General features: G+C 46.7%; 1 protein-coding gene across 1 annotated transcript in view; it reads right to left on the minus strand.

Moving 5' to 3' along the window:
* Positions 1-20036, minus strand: part of LOC129327951 (zinc finger protein 850-like) — a 140255-nt gene extending 120219 nt beyond the window's left edge. Inside the window, 2 exon segments of the mRNA XM_054976699.1 lie at positions 16257-16261; positions 19064-20036. Coding sequence (XP_054832674.1) covers positions 16257-16261; positions 19064-20036 — 978 coding nt within the window.
* Positions 20037-20377: the final 341 nt, after the last annotated feature.

The raw sequence follows: 20377 nt of genomic DNA on the forward strand, positions 1-20377 counted from the left end.
TTTACTTTATCATACCATAAGTATGCATGCCATCCGAATATTTTTTATATCCTTCTAAGGCCAGTAATTTCCGGTTTTTCAGCGTCATCCAATCTTTCAACCACACTAAACAAATTGCGTTATAATAAAGTCTTAGGTTGGGCAGTTGCATTCCGCCTCTTTCTTTTGCATCTTGTAACACTTTCATTTTCACTCGAGGCTTTTTGCCTGCCCAAACAAAGTTTGATATTTTCCTCTGCCATTTTTCAAACTGCTTAGAGTCTCTGATAATTGGTATTGTCTGTAACAGAAACATCACTCTTGGCAGCACCTTCATCTTAATTACTGCAATTCTTCCCAACCATGACAAATTCAGTCTATTCCATTTAATCAAGTCTTGCTCTATCTGAGTCCACAATTTCTCATAGTTGTTTTTAAATAAATCTATATTCTTTGCAGTCAGTTCAATTCCCAGATATTTCACCTTACTTGTTACTTCGCAGTCTGTTACTTCCATTAGTAGTTGTTGTTTTTGTTTAGTCATATTTTTACATAGTATCTTTGACTTCTTTTTGTTTACATAAAATCCTGCCAAATCTCCAAATTCCTTAATCTTCTCTATTACTTTTGGCATATTCTCCATTGGATCTTCCACAATTAGCATTATATCGTCCGCAAATGCTCTGACCTTATAGGAAAAGTCCTTTATTTTTATTCCACGGATTGCATTGTCTTCTCGTATCTGTATCATCAGTATTTCCAAAACCAAAATAAACAACAGTGGAGACAACGGGCAACCTTGTCTTGTTCCTTTACCTATAGTCAATTTCTTGGTCACCTCGTCATTCACCACAATTGCTGCACTCTGGTCTCTATAAATTTCCTTTACTGCTCTTATGAATCTTTCTCCCATTTGTAGCTTTTCCATGGTGGCAAACATAAAGTCCCAGTTCAAATTGTCAAACGCTTTTTCAGCGTCCACAAAGAAGAAACCAACCTCCTAGTCACAACGTTTGTCATAGTATTCAATAGCATTTATAACTGTCCTTAAATTATCTTTAGTCTGTTTGGCAAAAAACCAGCTTGCTCCTCCTCAATAACTTCAGAAAGCCATCCCTTCACTCTTTCTGCCAGTATCTTCGCAAAAATTTTGTAATCATTATTAAGTAACGATATAGGTCTATAATTTTTCACATTAGTCAAATCTTGCCCCTCTTTGGGGATCAGTGATATATATTGGCTTCACTCCAAGTGTCTGGGATCCGTTGATCCTCTAAAACACCATTAATCACATCTTTTAGGAATGGTGCCAGTTCATTAGCCATTACCTTGTAAAATTTGGCTGTAAGTCCATCCGGTCCTGGCGCCTTTCCCAAGTTTGTTGACTGTATTGCCTTTCTTATTTCTTCCTCCGTTACTTCATTGTTCAATTTGTCTCTCCAAGCTTCCGAAATTACTGGGAGCTTCATTTTCTCCAAATATATCGCTATTGAGTCTTTATTCTCCTCTTTTTTATTATACAATTTGGCATAAAATTTATAAAAGGCTCTGCTAATAGCTGTCTGTTCCAGGTACACTTTATTGTCCTCAAAGATTTTGTTTATTATTTTTTTCTCCTTTCTCTTCTTCAATTGCCATGCCAAATATTTCCCAGGTTTATTTGCGCCTTCGAACACCTTTTGGTTCATTCTCTTAAGATTCCATTCCAATTCTTTGTTATTCATTGCTGTCAGCTGTTCTTGAAGAATTTTAATGTCCTGGTAGATTTTCTTTTTCCCTGGTCTTTTCTTTAACTGTATTTTTTTTGGCTTTTATTTTCTCCGTGATCTCCTGTCTCTTCTCCTCTTTTTTTTTCCTGGCTCTTCCGTTTAAGTCCATTAATATGCCCCTAATTACTGCCTTGTAGGTGTCCCATACCTTGTTGGTTGGTACTTCTCTGTTCATGTTATATTGTATGAAGAACTTTGTTTCCCTTCTCAACATCTCCATATTTTCTCCCTCTTGCAGCAAATCCTCATTTATTCTCCATCCTCTCCTTTTGCTCCTTTTCCCCAACTTCCACATGATTGGATTATGATCTGAGCCTACCATAGGCATCATTTCCACGTCCTTAGTCCAAAGCGCTAAGTCTTTTGAGGCCCAGATCGTATCGATTCTTGATAACGTAGAATGTCTCGCGGAGAAAAACGTGTATTGTCTGCCTTTGGGATTTTGTCTTCTCCATACATCTTCTAAAGTTTCCTGTTGCGTCAATACGAAAAACGTTTTTGGTAATAGTCCTCTTTTCTTTTGTGCGGTTGCTGACTTTTTATCTAGTTCCAAGTTTGTCACTCCATTGAAGTCTCCTGCAAGAATTATCTGGTCATAAGAAAGTTCATCTAATTGCTTCCTCAAGTCCTCAAAGAAGCTTTCTTTTGCTCCGTTAGGTGCATAGATTCCAATCACCAATACTCTCTTTAAATTCCATATACATTCCACTGCTAAAAATCTGACTTCCGCATCTCTCATCACTAACTTTGGCTGTAGCTCCTCTTTTATATACAATACCACTCCCCTTTTTTTCTTATTAGAGGCCGCTACAAAATCACTGCCCAATTTATTCAATTTTAAATACTTTACATCCTGCTTTCTGATATGAGTCTCTTGCAGACATACAATATCACATTTTTGTTTTAATAGCCAGTGGAAAATACTTTTTCTCTTATTCGGTGAATTAAGTCCATTTACATTCCAAGATAAAACTTTGCACTCCATATTCATAATCTTGTTGCTGGTAAGTCCTTTTCATTGTCCTTTATAAACTGCTCCATCTCTGATTCAGATCTAATGCGCTTTTTCGCTCCTCCAAATTCAAAGGACACTCCTTCTGGTAATTCCCATCTGTACCTTATTTTCATGTCCTTCAGAATCTGAATTAGAGCTTTATATTTTTTTCGATCTAACAACACCGATCTGGGTAATTCCTTCATGATAATAATCGTCTTGCCATCAATCTCCAATGGATCTTGAAACTGTTTAGTCACAATCTTCTCTTTTATATTTCTGGTCGTGAATTGCACAATCACATCTCTTGGTAGTTTCCTCTGGGTCGCGATTCTTGAATTTACACGGGACACCACATCTAGGATAGCCACAACTTCCTCCTCCTCCTTCCCCAGATGTTCAGCTAACACCTCAGCGATCTGTTCTTGCACTGTCTTTCCTTCCACTTCCGGCAAGCCGCGAAACCTCAGCTGCTTCTCCATATGTTTACTTTCCGCAACCGCCATTTTCCCCCTCATCACCCTCATCTCTGTTCGTTGCGTATCTGCTAAGTTCTCCACCGCGCTTTCCACTACCTTGACTCTTTGCTGTGTTCCCTGCAGGTCATTTTGCATTGTTTCCATACCTTTCTTCACTTCTGCCAGCTCATTTTTCACTGTCTCTTTAACCTCTTTAACCTCTTTCACCAACTCCGGTTTCATGTCCTTGAGCTCCTTAATCCAAATTTTTATCCAAATTCTCTATCGCCAATTGCCACTCTTTTTTTGACATCGTGGGGCTTGCTTTGGCTCGCTCCCATGAGTCCGCTCTCTTCCTTAGCTCCGTGGCATTTAATTTAATGTCCTTTTAGTTTAAATGTCCCGGTCTTTCAAAAAAAAAACTTTTAAAGAGTCCAGAATGTCGGGCGTCTTTTCTCTATGGTTCCTCTATGATTTTTGTAATCCAATATGGCTTACTTCCTCTTTCGCTGAAGCCGCGGCTCTTCCCCTTTCAAAAATGGCAATTCCCTACTTCCTGCCCTCTGGCAAGGGCCGCCTCTCTCCAGCAACTCTATTGTTGTTACGTACTTCCTGTTTCCCGACTTCCCACAGCAGTTCTCGCGATGGTGAAACTTTCTCACAGCCTGATATCTCCTTATAGCCACAGGTATTCAAAACAATAGTCCAATTTCTTTAATAACTTCGTTTAACTTAGTCCTTTTTCTAATATAATTCTTGCCGGGTCCTCCCCTCCTTATACTTGGTCTGTTGCAGTTTAAAAGTCTACTTTAATTCTTCTTTACTTTAAGTAATCTGTCCCGTTTCAAGAGATAGTGATCTTTACCTTCTCATTCACTTTCCTTGGGTTGTAATCGCTGTTTCAATCTTAGATTCCCATCCACTCTTCTTTCCCCTGTTGAAGCTTGGGCATGTAGGTCTTATGCCAACCGCATTGGCACCAGGACTGCCGCAGAGATTATAGCTGACCTGTCTTAGGGTGGGACCTCAAGGGTCGGGGTAGGACCCCCCCTCGCCCGAGATCAACGCGCCCTGAGGTGCTTGAGCGTTCTATGCCTGTTCTCCGCCTGAGAACAGTTGGCCACGGGCTTGACTTGCCCCGCCGGCCGCTTAAACGGCAGCCCAGTCAGCTCCGCGATTAGAGCTGCGTTAGACCTCCATGGATCCCAAACCGGAAGTCCCCGGGTGAGCTCATTCTGGAGCAGACCACATAGAAGCAGTCCTCCCTCAAGTCAATTCCTGCCACCTTCACTATCTGCCCCTGGGACTTGTTGATCGTCATAGCAAAGCAGACCTTGAGAGGGAACTGCAGTCTCTTGAACTCGAAGAGGTTATCTGATGGTATGAATGGTATGTGTGGTATGAACACTGACTCCCCCCCTCTGAGCACTGCTGGTGAACAATGTGGCCTCAATGATGTTCCTGTGGAGGGCTTTCACTTGTAGTCTGGTGCCATTGCAGAGTTTGGGTGGGCTGAGGTTCTGGACCAGCATCGCTGGAGCTCCCACTTTGAGGAGAAGCTTGTGGGCTGGGAAGCCAGGAGGGTTGAACATGTTGAGGAACTCCACAGGGTAGTGGACCACATCATCCATTTGCACTACTGAGTCCACAGATTTGTACTCCATTTCTGCCCCTTTGAGGGAGTTGTGTTTCATTAATGATGGCAGCCTTGTTGTTCTTGGGGGTCAGAATGGCACGCTTGCACAGCCTGTCCATGGACTACTCCCTGATAATGGTGGTATCAGGGTGTATCGTGGCTGTTAGGTCTGCTAGGATCATCACTACTATGCCCAGGCCTCCAGGGATGGTCACCTTTCCCTTAGACTCGGGACTTGCTGGTACTTGGCCACTGCTGTTCAGTGCACCACAGAATTACGATGTGCATATTTCATTAATGATGGCAAGGAAGAAAAAAGGGGGGTGGGGGGGAAACCCCACAAACTCAACCCAAACAAGCAGGAAAACAAAAGGGGTTAAGTAATAACCTATAAGTATATATAGATATATATTCAATATTAAAAAGTATTTATTATCAATGTGCACCAATGTGAATAAAAAAAAGTTTAAAACATAAGGCCTGAATGGCAGGCTACATATATATACACTCTAAAACTTGCTAAAACATCTCAAGACACAGATGATGGTACAGTGCATTGACCAACACAAATAGACCAAGGTACAGTACAAAACCGACCTGACGAGTTTCGGCCCTTAGGCCTTCCTCAGTGGTCAATTGTAAACAATCAGGGTATATTGTGGCTGTTAGGTCTGATAGGTTCGTCACTACTGTGCCCAGGTCTGCAGGTATGGTCACCTTTCCCTTCATCTCAGGATACTCTCTGTCCCCTAATATTTAGTAGGAGTTCAGAGAATTCCCTAGCAGACACCTTGCCTCTCAAGTGGACCCTCACGTCCTTTCTTAGTGAAAGTTTCCTGATGAGGGGCCACAGATACGATGCCATGACACCCACAATAACCTCGTCAGCTCGCGTTCCCCTTGGGACTACTGGCAGAGTCGGCCAGAAGTCTCCAGCCAACAGCCCGGTGACTCCCCCCCATCACTCCCTCATTGCCTCTGACCTCTTTGGGGGTTATGCTCAGTGCCTCAAAACACCCCTTCCTCCTTTCTGCCAGGAGGCTTCTTGGGGGCAGTAAAAGATGATGGCTGCAAGAGGTGTGGAGTTGGACTGAGGGAGGGCTGGTGTGGTGGGCACTTTAGCAGGTTTATGTGAGAGGTTCACATTGAAATGGCCCCTCGAAAGGTCTTGCACCACCTCCCCAGGAACATTTAAAAACTCAGTTGCCATACTGACTTCTATATAAAATCCCTATTCAGGAGCCTTGTACTGTCACTAAGGAGTGATGGTGTGGACTGGGAGTGGAGCAGTGCGAGAGTAGAGGCTTGGAGGAGAGTTTTGGGAAGAGGAGATGACGGAGGCTGCAGGGGGTGAGCAAGCCAGGTTGAGCAGGCCAGCGAGTGGACTGAGAGGGAGTCTGGGTGATGTATACCGCCCCTCCTTCCATGGAGCAGTGTCTTGCAGCATCCCTGGCACCCCTCTGACGTCAGGGCCAGCCCAGCTGGCGCCCCACCCAGCGGCAGAAATGGCGAGCCCTGACAGTGGGGAACCACTTTACACACAGGCCGCTTATGATTTCTTTATGCTGGTTCATCGTATGTATCTTTTTTATATTGTGGTATCCAAAACTGAACACAGCACTCTAGGTGAGGTCTAACCACAGCGATAACCATCACTTCTCATAATCTGGACACTATGCTTCTGCTGATACAGCCCAAAAATGCATTCGCCTTTTTAGCTGCCACTTCACACTGCTGACTCATGTTCAGTGTCAACCAAGTCCACATTTTTCTCCCAGTTTTCAATTTAGTTTCCTATTTTGTCAGTCTGTCTGCTTTCTCTACCTCATGTATGATTTTATAAATCTCTATCATCCCCTCCCCGCTTGGGGGCCAGTGGCAACATACGGTGAAGTTGGGCAACAGCCAGAGCCCCGGCTTCTTTTTTATATATATCTCAATTTTTATTGGGTTTTTATAGTAGGTGGGAAGGGGTTACAACAAGAAACCAACCTTTGCCACCCCAGTCGGAATGAAGAGGCAGACACAGGAGTTGGAACTAAAGGGCCACTTTATTAATATAACATCAACCATTAAATACGGCAAGGGCAAACTAGCGGTACAGGTCAAGCCACGGGGTCACCCCTGGACCACCGCCTTGACCTGTCTGGGCGAGCCCCACAGCCCCGGGTAGGAGCCATCCATGTAATGGCTTTTCCCCGGCCAGCCAGGCAAAATGGTTCCCCCCTTCAAGCTCCTAAAGCCTCAGCCGTACAGCATGAGGGAAGGACTTACACATGGGGTTCACTGCAGGCAGTCTCCAGGTGGTGGTAGCCGTCACAAGCATACCATCCGCTCCTGGTAGACCCCATTTCCCCACCAATGGGGAATTGCCAAGGGGTGCTCACCGGCCCGCTCCCTATCCCCAAACTCTCTCCTGCCAGTGACTTACAACGATGCACCACCACTGCCAATTACCTCAAACCTCTGCCTGCAGTGCAAGGTAGGCAAAAAACCACCTCTCCCACCTTGCCAATATGGGGAGAGGAGAAAAAATTCCTACCTGGCTCTGGGAACAGCAGCCGGCTAATCCTGCACTACTACAGGGTGAGGTGGGTGGGCCGAGCACGCAGAGCAACTGCCAGCAGGGAGGGCGGAGCTGTCTTCTGAAGGCTTTGTCTCCGCCCCCCCCCAGCTATATCCCCATATGCCTGGGAGATGTCTCTGCCTGCTTCTCCTTCCGAAGTGGCAAAGTACGGTCCCCAGCTCAAGCCACTGTGTGGCAGCCGGGAGTACCGCATTGCCACCCCAGTCGGAATGAAGAGGCAGACACAGGAGTTGGAACTAAAGGGCCACTTTATTAATATAACATCAACCATTAAATACGGCAAGGGCAAACTAGCGGTACAGGTCAAGCCACGGGGTCACCCCTGGACCACCGCCTTGACCTGTCTGGGCGAGCCCCACAGCCCCGGGTAGGAGCCATCCATGTAATGGCTTTTCCCCGGCCAGCCAGGCAAAATGGTTCCCCCCTTCAAGCTCCTAAAGCCTCAGCCGTACAGCATGAGGGAAGGACTTACACATGGGGTTCACTGCAGGCAGTCTCCAGGTGGTGGTAGCCGTCACAAGCATACCATCCGCTCCTGGTAGACCCCATTTCCCCACCAATGGGGAATTGCCAAGAGGTGCTCACCGGCCCGCTCCCTATCCCCAAACTCTCTCCTGCCACCGCTGGGGCCAAGCCTCTGCTTAGGCCCAAGTGCCCCACAGGTGGCCTAGTGCCCACCGGAGACCTTGTCGCTGGTTTATGATGATGTCATTGCCAGTGAACCCTGTCACCTCTGTAGAGGTTAGGAAATCCAGCCCTTATCCTAAGATGAAGTAATTTGACTAGTGAACCCCCACACCTCTGTAGAGGTTGGCAAATTCAGCCTTATGTGGAGGCGTGGCAAATAAATGCACAGACCCTTCCCCGCTGTGGGAGCATTGCAGACCAAACATCAACCCGCCAGGCCCCCACTTGCCCACACAAGCCTGTAACAAAAGGAGAGCATACTGCCCAGTCAGATCACCACCATGCAGTAAATGACTAAAATGAGGCGGAGGCCGACCTCCCCTCAAACCATCAGACCACTACTTGCCTGTGTGTTGCAAGTCCATGTGAGCCTGAAAGGAAAGGGCCATGCCCTGTGAGCCAAGGTCATTACCCAGGGTGAATGACCGGTACGTGAGGCGGAGGCCGACCTCCCCTCGAACCATCAGGCCACTCCCTGCCTGGGCACTGCAAGTCTGTGAGCCTGTAAGGAAAATGGTATGCCCTGTGATCCACGGTCATCACTCACCAGGTGACTGACCTGGACGTGAGGCAGAGGACCACACCTCCCCTCGAGCCATTAGGCCACTCCTTGCCTGGGCGCTGCAAGTCTGTGAGCCTGTAAGGAAAACGGTATGCCCTGTGATCCACGGTCATCACTCACCAGGTGACTGACCTGGACATGAGGCAGAGGACCACACCTCCCCTCGAGCCATTAGGCCACTCCTTGCCTGGGTGCTGCAAGTCTGTGAGCCTGTAAGGAAAACGGTATGCCCTGTGATCCACGGTCATCACTCACCAGGTGACTGACCTGGACGTGAGGCAGAGGACCACACCTCTCCTCGGGCCATTAGGCCACTCCTTGCCTGGGCGCTGCAAGTCTGTGAGCCTGTAAGGAAAACGGTACGCCCTGTGAGCCATGGTCATCACTCACCAGGTGACTGACCTGGACGTGAGGCAGAGGACCACACCTCCCCTCGAGCCATTAGGCCACTCCTTGCCTGGGCGCTGCAAGTCTGTGAGCCTGTAAGGAAAACGGTATGCCCTGTGAGCCACGGTCATCACCCACCAGGTGACTGACCAGGATGTGAGGCAGAGGACCGCACCTCCCCTCGAGCCATCAAGCCACTCCTTCCTTGGTGCTGCAAGTCTGTGAGCCTGTAAGGAAAATGGCATGCCCTGTGAGCCAAAGCCATCACCCACTGGGTGAATGACCAGGACGCAGGGCAGAGGACCGCACCTCCCCTCGTGCCACTCCTTGCTTGGGTGCTGCAACCCTGTGAGCCTGTAAGGAAAATGGTAAGCTCTGTGAGACACGGTCATCACTCACTAAGTGACTGACATTGACGTGAGGTGGAGGACCACACCTCCCCTCAAGCCATCAGGCCACTCCTTGTCTGGGCGCAGCAAATCTGTATACCTGTAAGGAAAACAGCACACCCTGTGAGTGAAAGTTATCATCCACCAGGTGAATGACCCAGACGTGAGGTGGAGGACCGCACCTCCCCTCGAGCCATCACCCTGCCTGGGTGCTAGAAGTCTGTAAGCCTGTAAGGAAAATGGCAGGCCCAGTGGGAAGAGGTCATTACCCTGCAGGTGAATGACCAGGAGTGAGGTGGAGGACCACACCTCCCCTCGAGCCAACAGACCACTACTTGTCCGGGCACTGCAAGTCTGTGGGATCCAGTAAAGAAAGAGGGGCCAGGCCATGATCTGCCATATCCAACACCTCCTCAGGTGCATGACTAGATATGCAGAGGGGAGCAGTTATCTCACCACAGTGGCAGCAGCCTGGCCAACACAGTTCTAGTTGGTCCCGTGACTTGATAACTGCCATTAACAAAACCAAGCTAATTCCCAACTGGCATCCTCTAGGCTTGAATGACTGCCCGAACAACCCCATGCTGGGCCAGCAGATGAGGGACTTCACCCTCCTGTGGCAATACACCGCACCCACCAATAAAGACATGATAAGACATTCTACAACACCAGCCTCAGCCTAACTCTGAACAATCACTGTTGGCTGGCACCAGACAACCTGCTGAATAACAGCCTGAGGTCCATGGCTGTGGCCCTGGAGGCTGCCCCATACAAACTGGGTACTGAGAGAGAGCTGCCAGGCCATGTGGGGTATCACTATCTCTGAAACACCAGCCGCGGGTGGTGAGGGAGTGTCCTACATGTCAGGGAAGTGGCCACACCCTGTGGCAGGGTCTCCCTTTGCTACCCAAGGGGAGCATGGCCCCAGCCCCCCTGGGCCCCATGGCCTTCATGACCACCCTTTGGGTTTGACCCAGTTGTCACTGAGACCTGCCAACTTCACGCCATGCGCCAGAAAGGCAACCCCTGACCACTCCATAAGGGATTAGCCATAGGAAAACTGAGCAGACAATGGAAACAGAGATGTATGAAAGCCGGGTGTTACTTGCTCATTGAGGAAAAGATCTGATTCAGATCAAGGCAAAACCAGAGGCAGGGTGCCCAGTTGGAAGAGCCCAGCCTGTATTAGATTGGCCCCTGAATGAAAACCCCACAGCAAAGAGCCCCAGGCGGGGCTAGGAGGAGGCAAAATGCCAACCCAGAGCTGCTGGAGGCCTTACCAACCGCTGTACCCACCCAGACCTCATGACCAGTCAAGACTGTGTACGTGTAGGGCAAGACTGCCCTGGGAGGTTCTTATGCCAAACAGGCCTTTTGGGGATCATGCTTCTGTCCCGTGAGAGGACAGCACTTGAGCTTCTGACCACGTAGGCTCAGATGCCTCACCAATGGGTAGGAAGCCCTGGCATGTATAGCCTAAACATGTTAATAATGTCACAAAATTAACAGCTGATTCATATACTGCCCTCCAGGACACACACTGCCCACTGAGAGAGTTTAAAAAGTGTAACTGGGCATAACGTGCCAGGGGTGAGGGGACCAGGCCTGATCAGCAAGGCTGCATGGCAAGACATACCCCAGCCAGGGCCCATGGGCCCACCCTCGTTGCCCACAGGCTCCCTGCTACAGATACCAGCCCAGTTTACTCCACAAACTCGGTACCTGACAGCACATTCGCATGGCAGTCCCATACCCTATGGTCTGGGATACACTTCCCATGCAAAACATAACAAATGCCCCCATTATCTCCTTAACCGGTGGTTGCACTCTACTGTTACCAGCACAAGCTCCAACTATAAATCTCCTTCAGCCATATCAATGTCATCTTCCCCCATCATCTCACAAGAGGCTGTGTGCCAGACTGGTTGCCACCGAGGGCGCTGGACAATCCCCTTCTGCCAGATAGACTTGACTTCATCAGTCCACTGCAACAGTCCCAGGACCGGCTTATGGCAGACTAGCGCATCTCAGCTGCTGCCCATCATTTACAGTAATCTTGTCAATCAGATCCACTGTCTCCTCTGCATGACTGGATTACAGCAGCCTAGGCCAGATCCACTACTGGCTGTCAATTGTGCGAATCTGGTAGAAAGATCAGACCACATCTTAGACTTCTGTGCTCTGCATGACAGCTCTGCAGATGCAACAACACAGCATGCCTTTAGGTGGCATGAGTGACATGAATGACAAAACCTAAAAACAACCCTTTAGGCCTACAAAGGCTGCAAAATTGAGCAGGGGAAGGTGGGGCAGCAGGTGGTTTAACTAGCCACGACCCTGGGACTATAGAACCTTGCTAAGCTAGCAGAAATAATATGTGAGGCAATTCACCATTCAGATGACTGCAAGCCTCCTCCCCTTCCCCCACTAGCCTCAGACAAGCCTTCTCTGCTGTTGCTGTAAGTACTGTCTCCAGACAAAGTAGAACAATGGGGTGGGGGAAGTCTAGGCAGGCTGGAGGCCTGCGGGGGCTGGGCCTAAGCCTGCTTCAGCCCTCCTGACTGATAGACAGTGATAACCCAGTATTTTCTTCATCCCTTTGGCCTCATCATCATCCTCAAAGAATGAGTCTGCAGGTAGCTGCACAAGCCCCACCAAAATGACTGCTAATGCCAGTAAGTAGGAGGCAAATCAGGCCACACAAATGGTACACTCAAAATGGCCGCTCCTGGAGCTGTGCATGTTGTAGATGCCTTCACAACATGGCTGCACTGCCAGGAAACTAAGGTCACTGGGTGCCACTCTCAAAATGGCTGAACCCAACTGAATAAACTGCAAAATGGCCACTGCTGCCTGAAGGCCTTCGGCCAAGCTATTGCTGCTAGAATTACTCCCTCCAAGTAAGTGTAAATGGCGAGGGAGGGAAAAGCCTAGATGGGAGGAAGGGGGGGCTACCAGCATCCACCCTGCTAGGCCAGTAGTAATAAAGTATGAATTAATCTATCCCTCAGGGGGCTGCAACTCACCCTTCTGGCCTACAGCAAAGCCTATCTATTGCTGCTGCTGCTGAAGTACTCTCTCCCAACAAAGTAAAACAGTCTTGGAGGGAGAGGAGCCTAGGTAGGCCAGAGGCCTGCAAGGGCCTCACCCTGCTTTAGCCCTCCTGACTGATAGACAACAGGCCCCCAAATGTAAATAAGAAAAAAGACTCTGCCAAACCAGTGAGCCTGGCGCTGGGCCCTGGCTCTCCTCTTGAAGTCTGAAGGTAGCAAGCATGAGAAATTCACAGCTCTCCAAGGCAGCTACTGCTGCCTAGCCCTGAGGGCCTTTAGTAAAACCAGCCTCAGAGGAGCTCGGCTGAGAGAGCTTGAGATGTGCTCTGCTCAGGCCGAGCACGCAGAGCAACTGCCAGCAGGGAGGGCGGAGCCGTCTTCCGAAGGCTTTGTCTCCGACCCCCCAGCCATATCCCCATATGCCTGGGAGATGTCTCTGCCTGCTTCTCCTTCCGAAGTGGCAAAGTACGGTCCCCAGCTCAAGCCACTGTGTGGCAGCCGGGAGTACCGCATTAGCAGGTTCGAACACAAGACACATATCCATCAATCCCAATGCAAAGAGCCATGAAATATATAATTAACGCCCCATATACCTTCAAGTTTCCCTTTTGTTTCTATAAACATTGTTTAATTACTATGCTTTTTAATCTACTTCTCCTATTCCTTATATCATTTCTAACAGTCTTTTCTTTTATATATATTATAAATGAATCATTCTAGGAGTAGAAAGTGAAAATAGTAGAACAAAGAATATCAATAAAACAGTGGCATACATCTATATAGAAAGGAAGCATTTTTGTGCTAATTTTCCTCTTTCTTGCCTCTGTTATGGCCAAACCTTCCAAACTTGTATACTTGGATTTTCATAGTGGTAGAGGTAGGGAGGCCAAATCAGTATTTGATTCAAAAAAGAAAAAAAATTATATTCTATAAAGAGTAATTCTTTCATCTACTTTGTTCCAGCCAAAGCTATTTACTTGGGTTTTCATATTGATAAGGCTGGAATGTCTACATAACTACATGGCTAAAGCATCGTTTCACATTTTAGAAAAAATAGCTCCTTCATCTGCTTTATCTTAACCATCCGCACTTTTACTTGGGTTTTCATAATCATAAAATTAAAAAGAGCAAAAAGGACAAAAATCTAAAGACAGTCAACAAGCTTCAAGGGCCCAGCCATCACATCACCACCATCCCTTCGACAGTAAACATTCTAACAGTGCAATCCTATGGAGAGTTACTCCAGTCTAAGCCCATTGACTTCAATGGGCTTAGACTGGAATAACTCTCCATAGGATTGCACTGTAAATCTGTCATAGTACAGAGCCTCTAAAGCTTTCATTACATCTATATTGCATATCATTAAAGATATAGAAAAGATCTAAGTCATAATCCATGTTTCTCCTTCTTTCTTTCTTTCAAAATAAAAAGGGGCGGGGAAGGAGAGCAGTAGTAAAAGCAAAAGGAAACCCTTTCACTCCCCCCCCCCCGTTCCTTCAAAGCACATACAGAATATATGGTGCTATACAAAACATAAAAAAAAGAGGGAGAGGAAGGAGCCATAGAGACAAGGTGTTAGGAATGCATTATTGAGTACTCATCTGGAACTTGTCCTTGTTTTTTCTTTCTTCCTGTAAAATTATACATACAGTCTTCATTCCACCTACGCCGCCGAAGGTGGATTTTCTTATCTTCCAGGCAATTCAGGGGAGGGTCGAAAAGAATGTTGTCACTTCTCTGTTTATTTTTCTGCGTAAGGATCCGCTGTACTCCTTTTTCTCCGTTCAGTAATAAAATGCTAGGTTCTCTCTTTGCAGGTCTGCTTTGTGGTTTTGCTCCTTTCTTAGTACTGCCTTGTATCTTCAAGATGACATACTGGTACAACCGTCCATTTTGTAGCCTTAATGGATTCTCCCCATTTTGTAAACCTCCCTCATTTCGTTCTATTTTTCTTTCAAATAGATCTGTCTCCTTAGAGATTTGCTCTATATTGTCATGTTTTTATCCACTTCTGCTCCAAATATCCTGTCTGCTTTAATTAGTATTTCAGATATCTTCATATTTACAATCAAAGTGACAATACAACAAATGTGACAACATGAAATGCAGTCAGTATTTCCAACGATCAATATCACAAGTGGTCTATAAATTTTTGAAAGGAAAAATGAATCCTCCAATGAAAGAACGGAAAGAATCTCTCTTTTCTTGTGTAAAGGTGCTTTCTTTTTTCTTCTCTTTCAGGTGGAATAACAAATTGAAGCTCCCGAGGGGCTCCCCTGAGTTGCTCTCCTCCCACAAGTATCAGGAGAAAGAGGCAGAAAAGTTGAAGGCTAATTGTTACAAAAATGCTTTAGTATGAAGTTGCTTTCCTTTTTCTTCTCTTTCAGGTGGGTTGTGGCATTTCCCAACCAGGAGATAGCAACCCTAGCTTCTTCCTTCTCAATCACAGCCTGTTCAAACTCAATGAGCACACATTCAAAGTGAGGGACTGTTCGTTCCCTTTGGGCATCCCCTTGCACTGAGGTTTTTCTTCTCCCTAGATTTCATGCTAGATTTCAGCTAGATTTCACGCTAGATTTCAGCAGCGTTTGACACGGTTGACTATGATTTGTTGGCCAGCCACTTTGCCGACGTGGGGATTAGGGGGACAGCCTTACAGTGGCTGATCTCCTTTCTCCAGGGTCGGGGACAGAGGGTGGCGCTCGGGGGAGATATATCGCCCCGTCACCCTTTGGTGTGTGGGGTTCCCCAAGGGGCGATACTCTCCCCGATGTTATTTAACATCTATATGCGCCCCCTCACCCAGTTGGTGCGGAGGTTTGGGCTGGGTTGTCATTAACACGCGGATGACACCCAACTTTTTCTGTTGATGGACGGCCGGCCAGACACGGCCCCAGACAATCTGGCCAGAGCTTTGGAGGCTGTGACGGCATGGTTGAAACAGAGCAGGCTGAAATTGAACCCAGTGAAGATGGAGGTCCTGCAGCTGGGACGGGGGCTGCCAGATGTTGGGATCCAGCTCCCTGCCCCGGATGGGACACCACTGGCAACTTCGCCAGTGGTAAAGAGTCTGGGTGTGCTCCTGGATGTCTCCCTATCAATGGAGGCCCAGGTCACGGCAGTTGCCAAGTCTGCATTTTCCCATCTTTGTCAGATCAGGCAACTTGCCTCCTTCGGGACCGCCTCTCCCTGTACGTTCCCCGGAGATCGCTTCGATCAGTGAATAAATATTTACTCGTGGTCCCCAGCCCTAAGGAAGCCCACCTCGCTTCAACCAGGGCCAGGGCCAGGGCCTTTTCAGTCCTGGCCCCAGCCTGGTGGAACGCTCTGTCAATGGAAACCCGGGCCCAGCAGGACATATTATCGTTCCGCTGAGCCTGTAAGACAGAGCTGTTCCGCCAGGCGTTTGGTGATTGAAGGGGGCGGTGCGATGTCGGCCTCCCACCTTTGGGGTGGGGGAGGGTTCTCCCCACCACTGCACTTTGTTAATTTGTTTTATTGTTTGTATATTTTTAGTTCTTGTTTTTATTGATTTTAACTGTTCACCGCCCAGAGCCCCTGGGGATGGGCGGTATATAAATTGAAATATTATAATAATAATAATAATAATGCTGTGTCTACTTATTTGAGCCCTTTTTCCTCTCTGCATTTTCCTGCCTCTTTTTGGATTCCACCTCATTTTATCCCACCCCACGTGAGCTAAAGTCCTTCATCTCTCTCTTGATCCTGGAGAAGGATTTGGTGACCTCACCAACCCTGTCTCTAATGGACCCTTTCTGGGGAAGGGGGTTGCCAGGAACCCATGTTAGGGAATCTTGTTTTTCCCCAATGGCTTCTCTGCTATGGATGCCAACTCCAGTTTTGGAATTCCCTGCAAATTTGGGGTGAAAGTGAGATGTGGGGAAGGGAAGACGCTCAGCAGATGATAATGCCACACAGCCCCCTGTCCTATGCTTCCTTTTCCAACAAGGGACCTGATCTCTGTAGTCTGGAGATCACAGTTGAAATTCTGGGCAATCTCCTGGCCCCAGCTGGAGGATGGCAAGCCCTGGACATTTTTGAGTTAATCTATGCTCTCTTCATTACTGTTCTTTTTATTAACCCTAATGTTGCAGTGTTTGTCAAATTAGTCTTTTTTGTTTGTTTATTTTGGATAGTTTTGTTTGTTCTGGGTCCTTCAGGCCTCATCTCCTGCCATATAACAGGGCCGAAGAGGAGATGCATAAAGTCCTTGTACCAGGCTGGTGGCAGGGTGAGTGGGGGGCTGGAGGAGTTCTCGGAAGGGACTCCTCACCCACAGTAGAGATCCTTCCATGGCACCACCCCTTCCACGACAGTCCTGTAAGAGAAAAAGGATGCTTAACCCCTTAAGCTGTGTTGTTAGAAACTCGAGCGTGGCTTAGCTTTTGAGCAGTCCTGGGGAGGCATATTGAGGGAGGGGGTAGGAGGGAAAGACATTTCCTGTCCCTCCCCCTCAAATAGCCTCGCAATTCTCAGTGATGGTGTTGCTTGAATGGCTGGGAAGGGTCTGGTGATCTCAAAGGAGGTTTTGGACAGGGAGAAGGGGGATATATGGGTATGTCTGGTACAAAAGACCCAACAAGAGAGGAAGGGGACACAATGATGACAGCTCCCCCCATTCCCATTCTGTCCCTGCACTGGTGTCTCTCCTACAGTCCCAGAGAGAGCCTCTTTTCCCCTTTGTGTAGAGCCATGAAGTCCTTGCAAAAAACTGAGGTGCAGAATCCGAATACTGCACTTTTGGAGGTTGGAAGGAGATCAAGTGGTTTCAGGTTCCACAGAGGCACAATTATGAAGGAGAGGCACCTGCAGGAGGCAAGGAAGGAGAGCAGAGTAGGTCCAGAGGGTAGCGGGGAGGAAGGACAGAGGGAAATAGGAAAGGGGTTTAAGAGGGGGAAATGGTCTTTGGTCCTTGATCCTTGGAAGAACCAACAAAATAGAATCGAAGGAGAAGGGGTATTATTCTGAGGAAAACTTCCTCCTTGATAATGGCAATATGCCTGTTTGTCTTTCGGAAACTGACGCAGCTGCATTAGACAGATGCCATATGGGCTTTTGGGCCTGGGTTCAAAGCCAGCAGCTTCATGAATCATTCATGCATGTATTGATTTTTAAGTAAATGTGTGTATGTGTCTTTAAATGCTTGGTGTGCTATAGAAGAAGAGTGGGGCTGAAAGAGGGGGATGAGTGAGTGATATGATTGGTTGATGACTGAGAATGTGATTGGAGTGTATGCAGATTTTAGTAACACAGAAAGAAAAAATATTTAGTCAGGGCAAGAGAGGCAAGCTGTGTGCATAATAATATATTCTAGTTATTATTATTGAGTATGTTGGTTCTCAGGCTTCATGGCAAAAAGAGTGATGCTAACCACTTCTTGTGGATCTTGTGTGGTGGTGTGCAAACAAAGGACTGATGTTGAACTGTCTGAGCAAGTTGGTGTGATTTCTGGGGGGTGGCAGGAAAGATGGAATATCATTCTCTCCTCAGCCTACCTGAGTCACTGTTGCTCCACGTGGCCCAGAAGACTCCTCGTTCTGCCACATACGTGTACACCTCTTTGTGAGAAAACCAATGTGTGTTCACTTTCAAGTGAAAATGAGGGCCAGAACACATGAAGTCTTACATATAGAATCTACACATTTTTCTATATGCAGTCTTGCAAGTAATATGCAAATAATACATATATTACATTCTATAACTCTATGGGTATTCTAGTGATTGTGTATGAAGTTTAAGGTAGTTTGATAGCAGTTTCTCTAACAACACAGACGTTCCTTTTATCTTTTGGCAAATGATTGAAAGTTGTGGAAAGTGGTATATAAATTATCTTTTATTTGTTAGAACAGTCTAATCATAACATGCTCATTTAACTTTCAGCAATTCTGTTTCTTAATTAATGAGAAAAATAGTGGATGTTTATAAGGTCGACCTTTGCTCAATTTATTCCCAGACAGCAAGACAAATACAAATTATCCTTTATTTGCTAGAACTGTCTAATCATAGCATGCTCATTTAACTTTTTCTCAACTTTCAAACATTTCTGACGCTTATCTTGTAACTGCAACCTAGCGTCACTCTTGGCTTCATAAAATGTTATGATTGAAAATCTGAAGAATCACTTAAATCCAAGAAGAATCATATTTTTGCACTGTCAGGTATGAAAAAAATTAGATTCCTTAGTAGAAAGCACATGCCATTCTTCCCACCAGAAAATTTCAGCACTTATCATAGTGGAAGCATTAATCAATCTCACACCTTGGTGAGTGATCCATTAATAGGAGGAGTTTGAAGACAGGAGAGAGAAAAATACGCACATTTTGCTCACTGGGATGTTCCTCGTAAAGGTAAGCAACCATAAAACATTTCATGGCATGAATAGACAAGATGAACAGGTGATAGGATGGCTATTCCCCAGTGTGCATCTTGAGTTGTACATTAAGGCTGCTCCTCTCCCTGAAGCTCTTTCCATGTACTCAGCATTTACGTGTCTTCTCCCTCATGTGAACCTTTTGATGACTAGTTAGGATACCATTCTTACAGAAGGCCTTCCCACACTCCAAACATTTGTATGGCTTCTCCCCTGTGTGAATCTTTTGATGGCCAGTTAGGTTGTCCTTCCGAGAGAAGCTCTTCCCACACTCAAAACATTTATATGGCTTCTCCCCTGTGTGAATCTTTTGATGGCTAGTTAGGTTGTCCTTCTGAGAGAAGCTCTTCCCACACTCCAAGCATTTATAAGGCTTCTCCCCTGTGTGAACCCTTTGATGGCTAGTTAGGCTGCCCTTCTGAGAGAAGCTCTTCCCACACTCCAAGCATTCATATGGCTTCTCTCCTGTGTGAACCTTTTGATGCCTAGTTAGTTTGCCATTTTGAGAGAAGCTCTTCCCACACTCCAAGCATTTATACAGCTTCTCCCCCGTGTGAATCTTCTGATGGATGGTTAGGTTGCCCTTCTTAGAGAAGCTCTTCCCACACTCCACGCATTTATAAGGTTTCTCCCCTATGTGAATCTTTTGATGGATAATTAGGTTGCCCTTCTGAGAGAAGCTCTTCCCACACTGCAAACATTCATATGGCTTCTCCCCTGTGTGAACCTTTTGATGCCTAGTTAGTTTGCCATTTTCAGAGAAGCTCTTCCCACACGCCAAGCATTTATAAGTTTTCTCTGTGTGGATCTTTTGATGTCTAGTTAGTCTGCGCTTCTGAGAGAAGCTCTTCCCACACTGCAAACATTCATATGGCTTCTCCCCTGTGTGAACCTTTTGATGCCTAGTTAGTTAGCCATTTTCAGAGAAGCTCTTCCCACACTCCAAGCATTTATATGGCTTCTCCCCCATGTGAACCTTTTGATGCCTAGTTAGTTTGCCATTTTCAGAGAAGCTCTTCCCACACTCCAAGCATTTATAAGGCTTCTCCCCTGTGTGAACCTTTTGATGGGTAGTTAGGTTGCCCTTCTTAGAGATGCTCTTCCCACACTCCAAACATTTATATGGCTTCTCCTCTGTTTGCATCCTCTGATTTTTAGTCAGCTTGCTACTCTGAAAAGAGGTCCATCCACATTTCGAGTGTTTAAATGTTTTCCAGCATGCTGAAATATTCTGACATTTTAACTCTGAGCTTGCATCTCAACGCTCTGATGTTTATGGGACCTTTATGCCTTCTAATTTGCTTCTGAATTTTACCCTGGCCTGGATCCTCAGGTATCTTCCTGCTCTGGTGGGCAAGGAATTTCTTCCTCTGCTTCTGTTTTGTTTCCTTTTTGCTTGTCTGCTGCTTATTTGGTACCAGTTGATCCCCCGTTTTTGCTTGTCCTTCCAGATCTTCCTTTCATTCCTCAAGTGCCCTTCCTTGT

The sequence above is a fragment of the Eublepharis macularius genome, chromosome 4, assembly GCF_028583425.1.
Source record: "Eublepharis macularius isolate TG4126 chromosome 4, MPM_Emac_v1.0, whole genome shotgun sequence".
In the NCBI taxonomy this organism is placed as follows: Eukaryota; Metazoa; Chordata; class Lepidosauria; order Squamata; family Eublepharidae; genus Eublepharis; species Eublepharis macularius.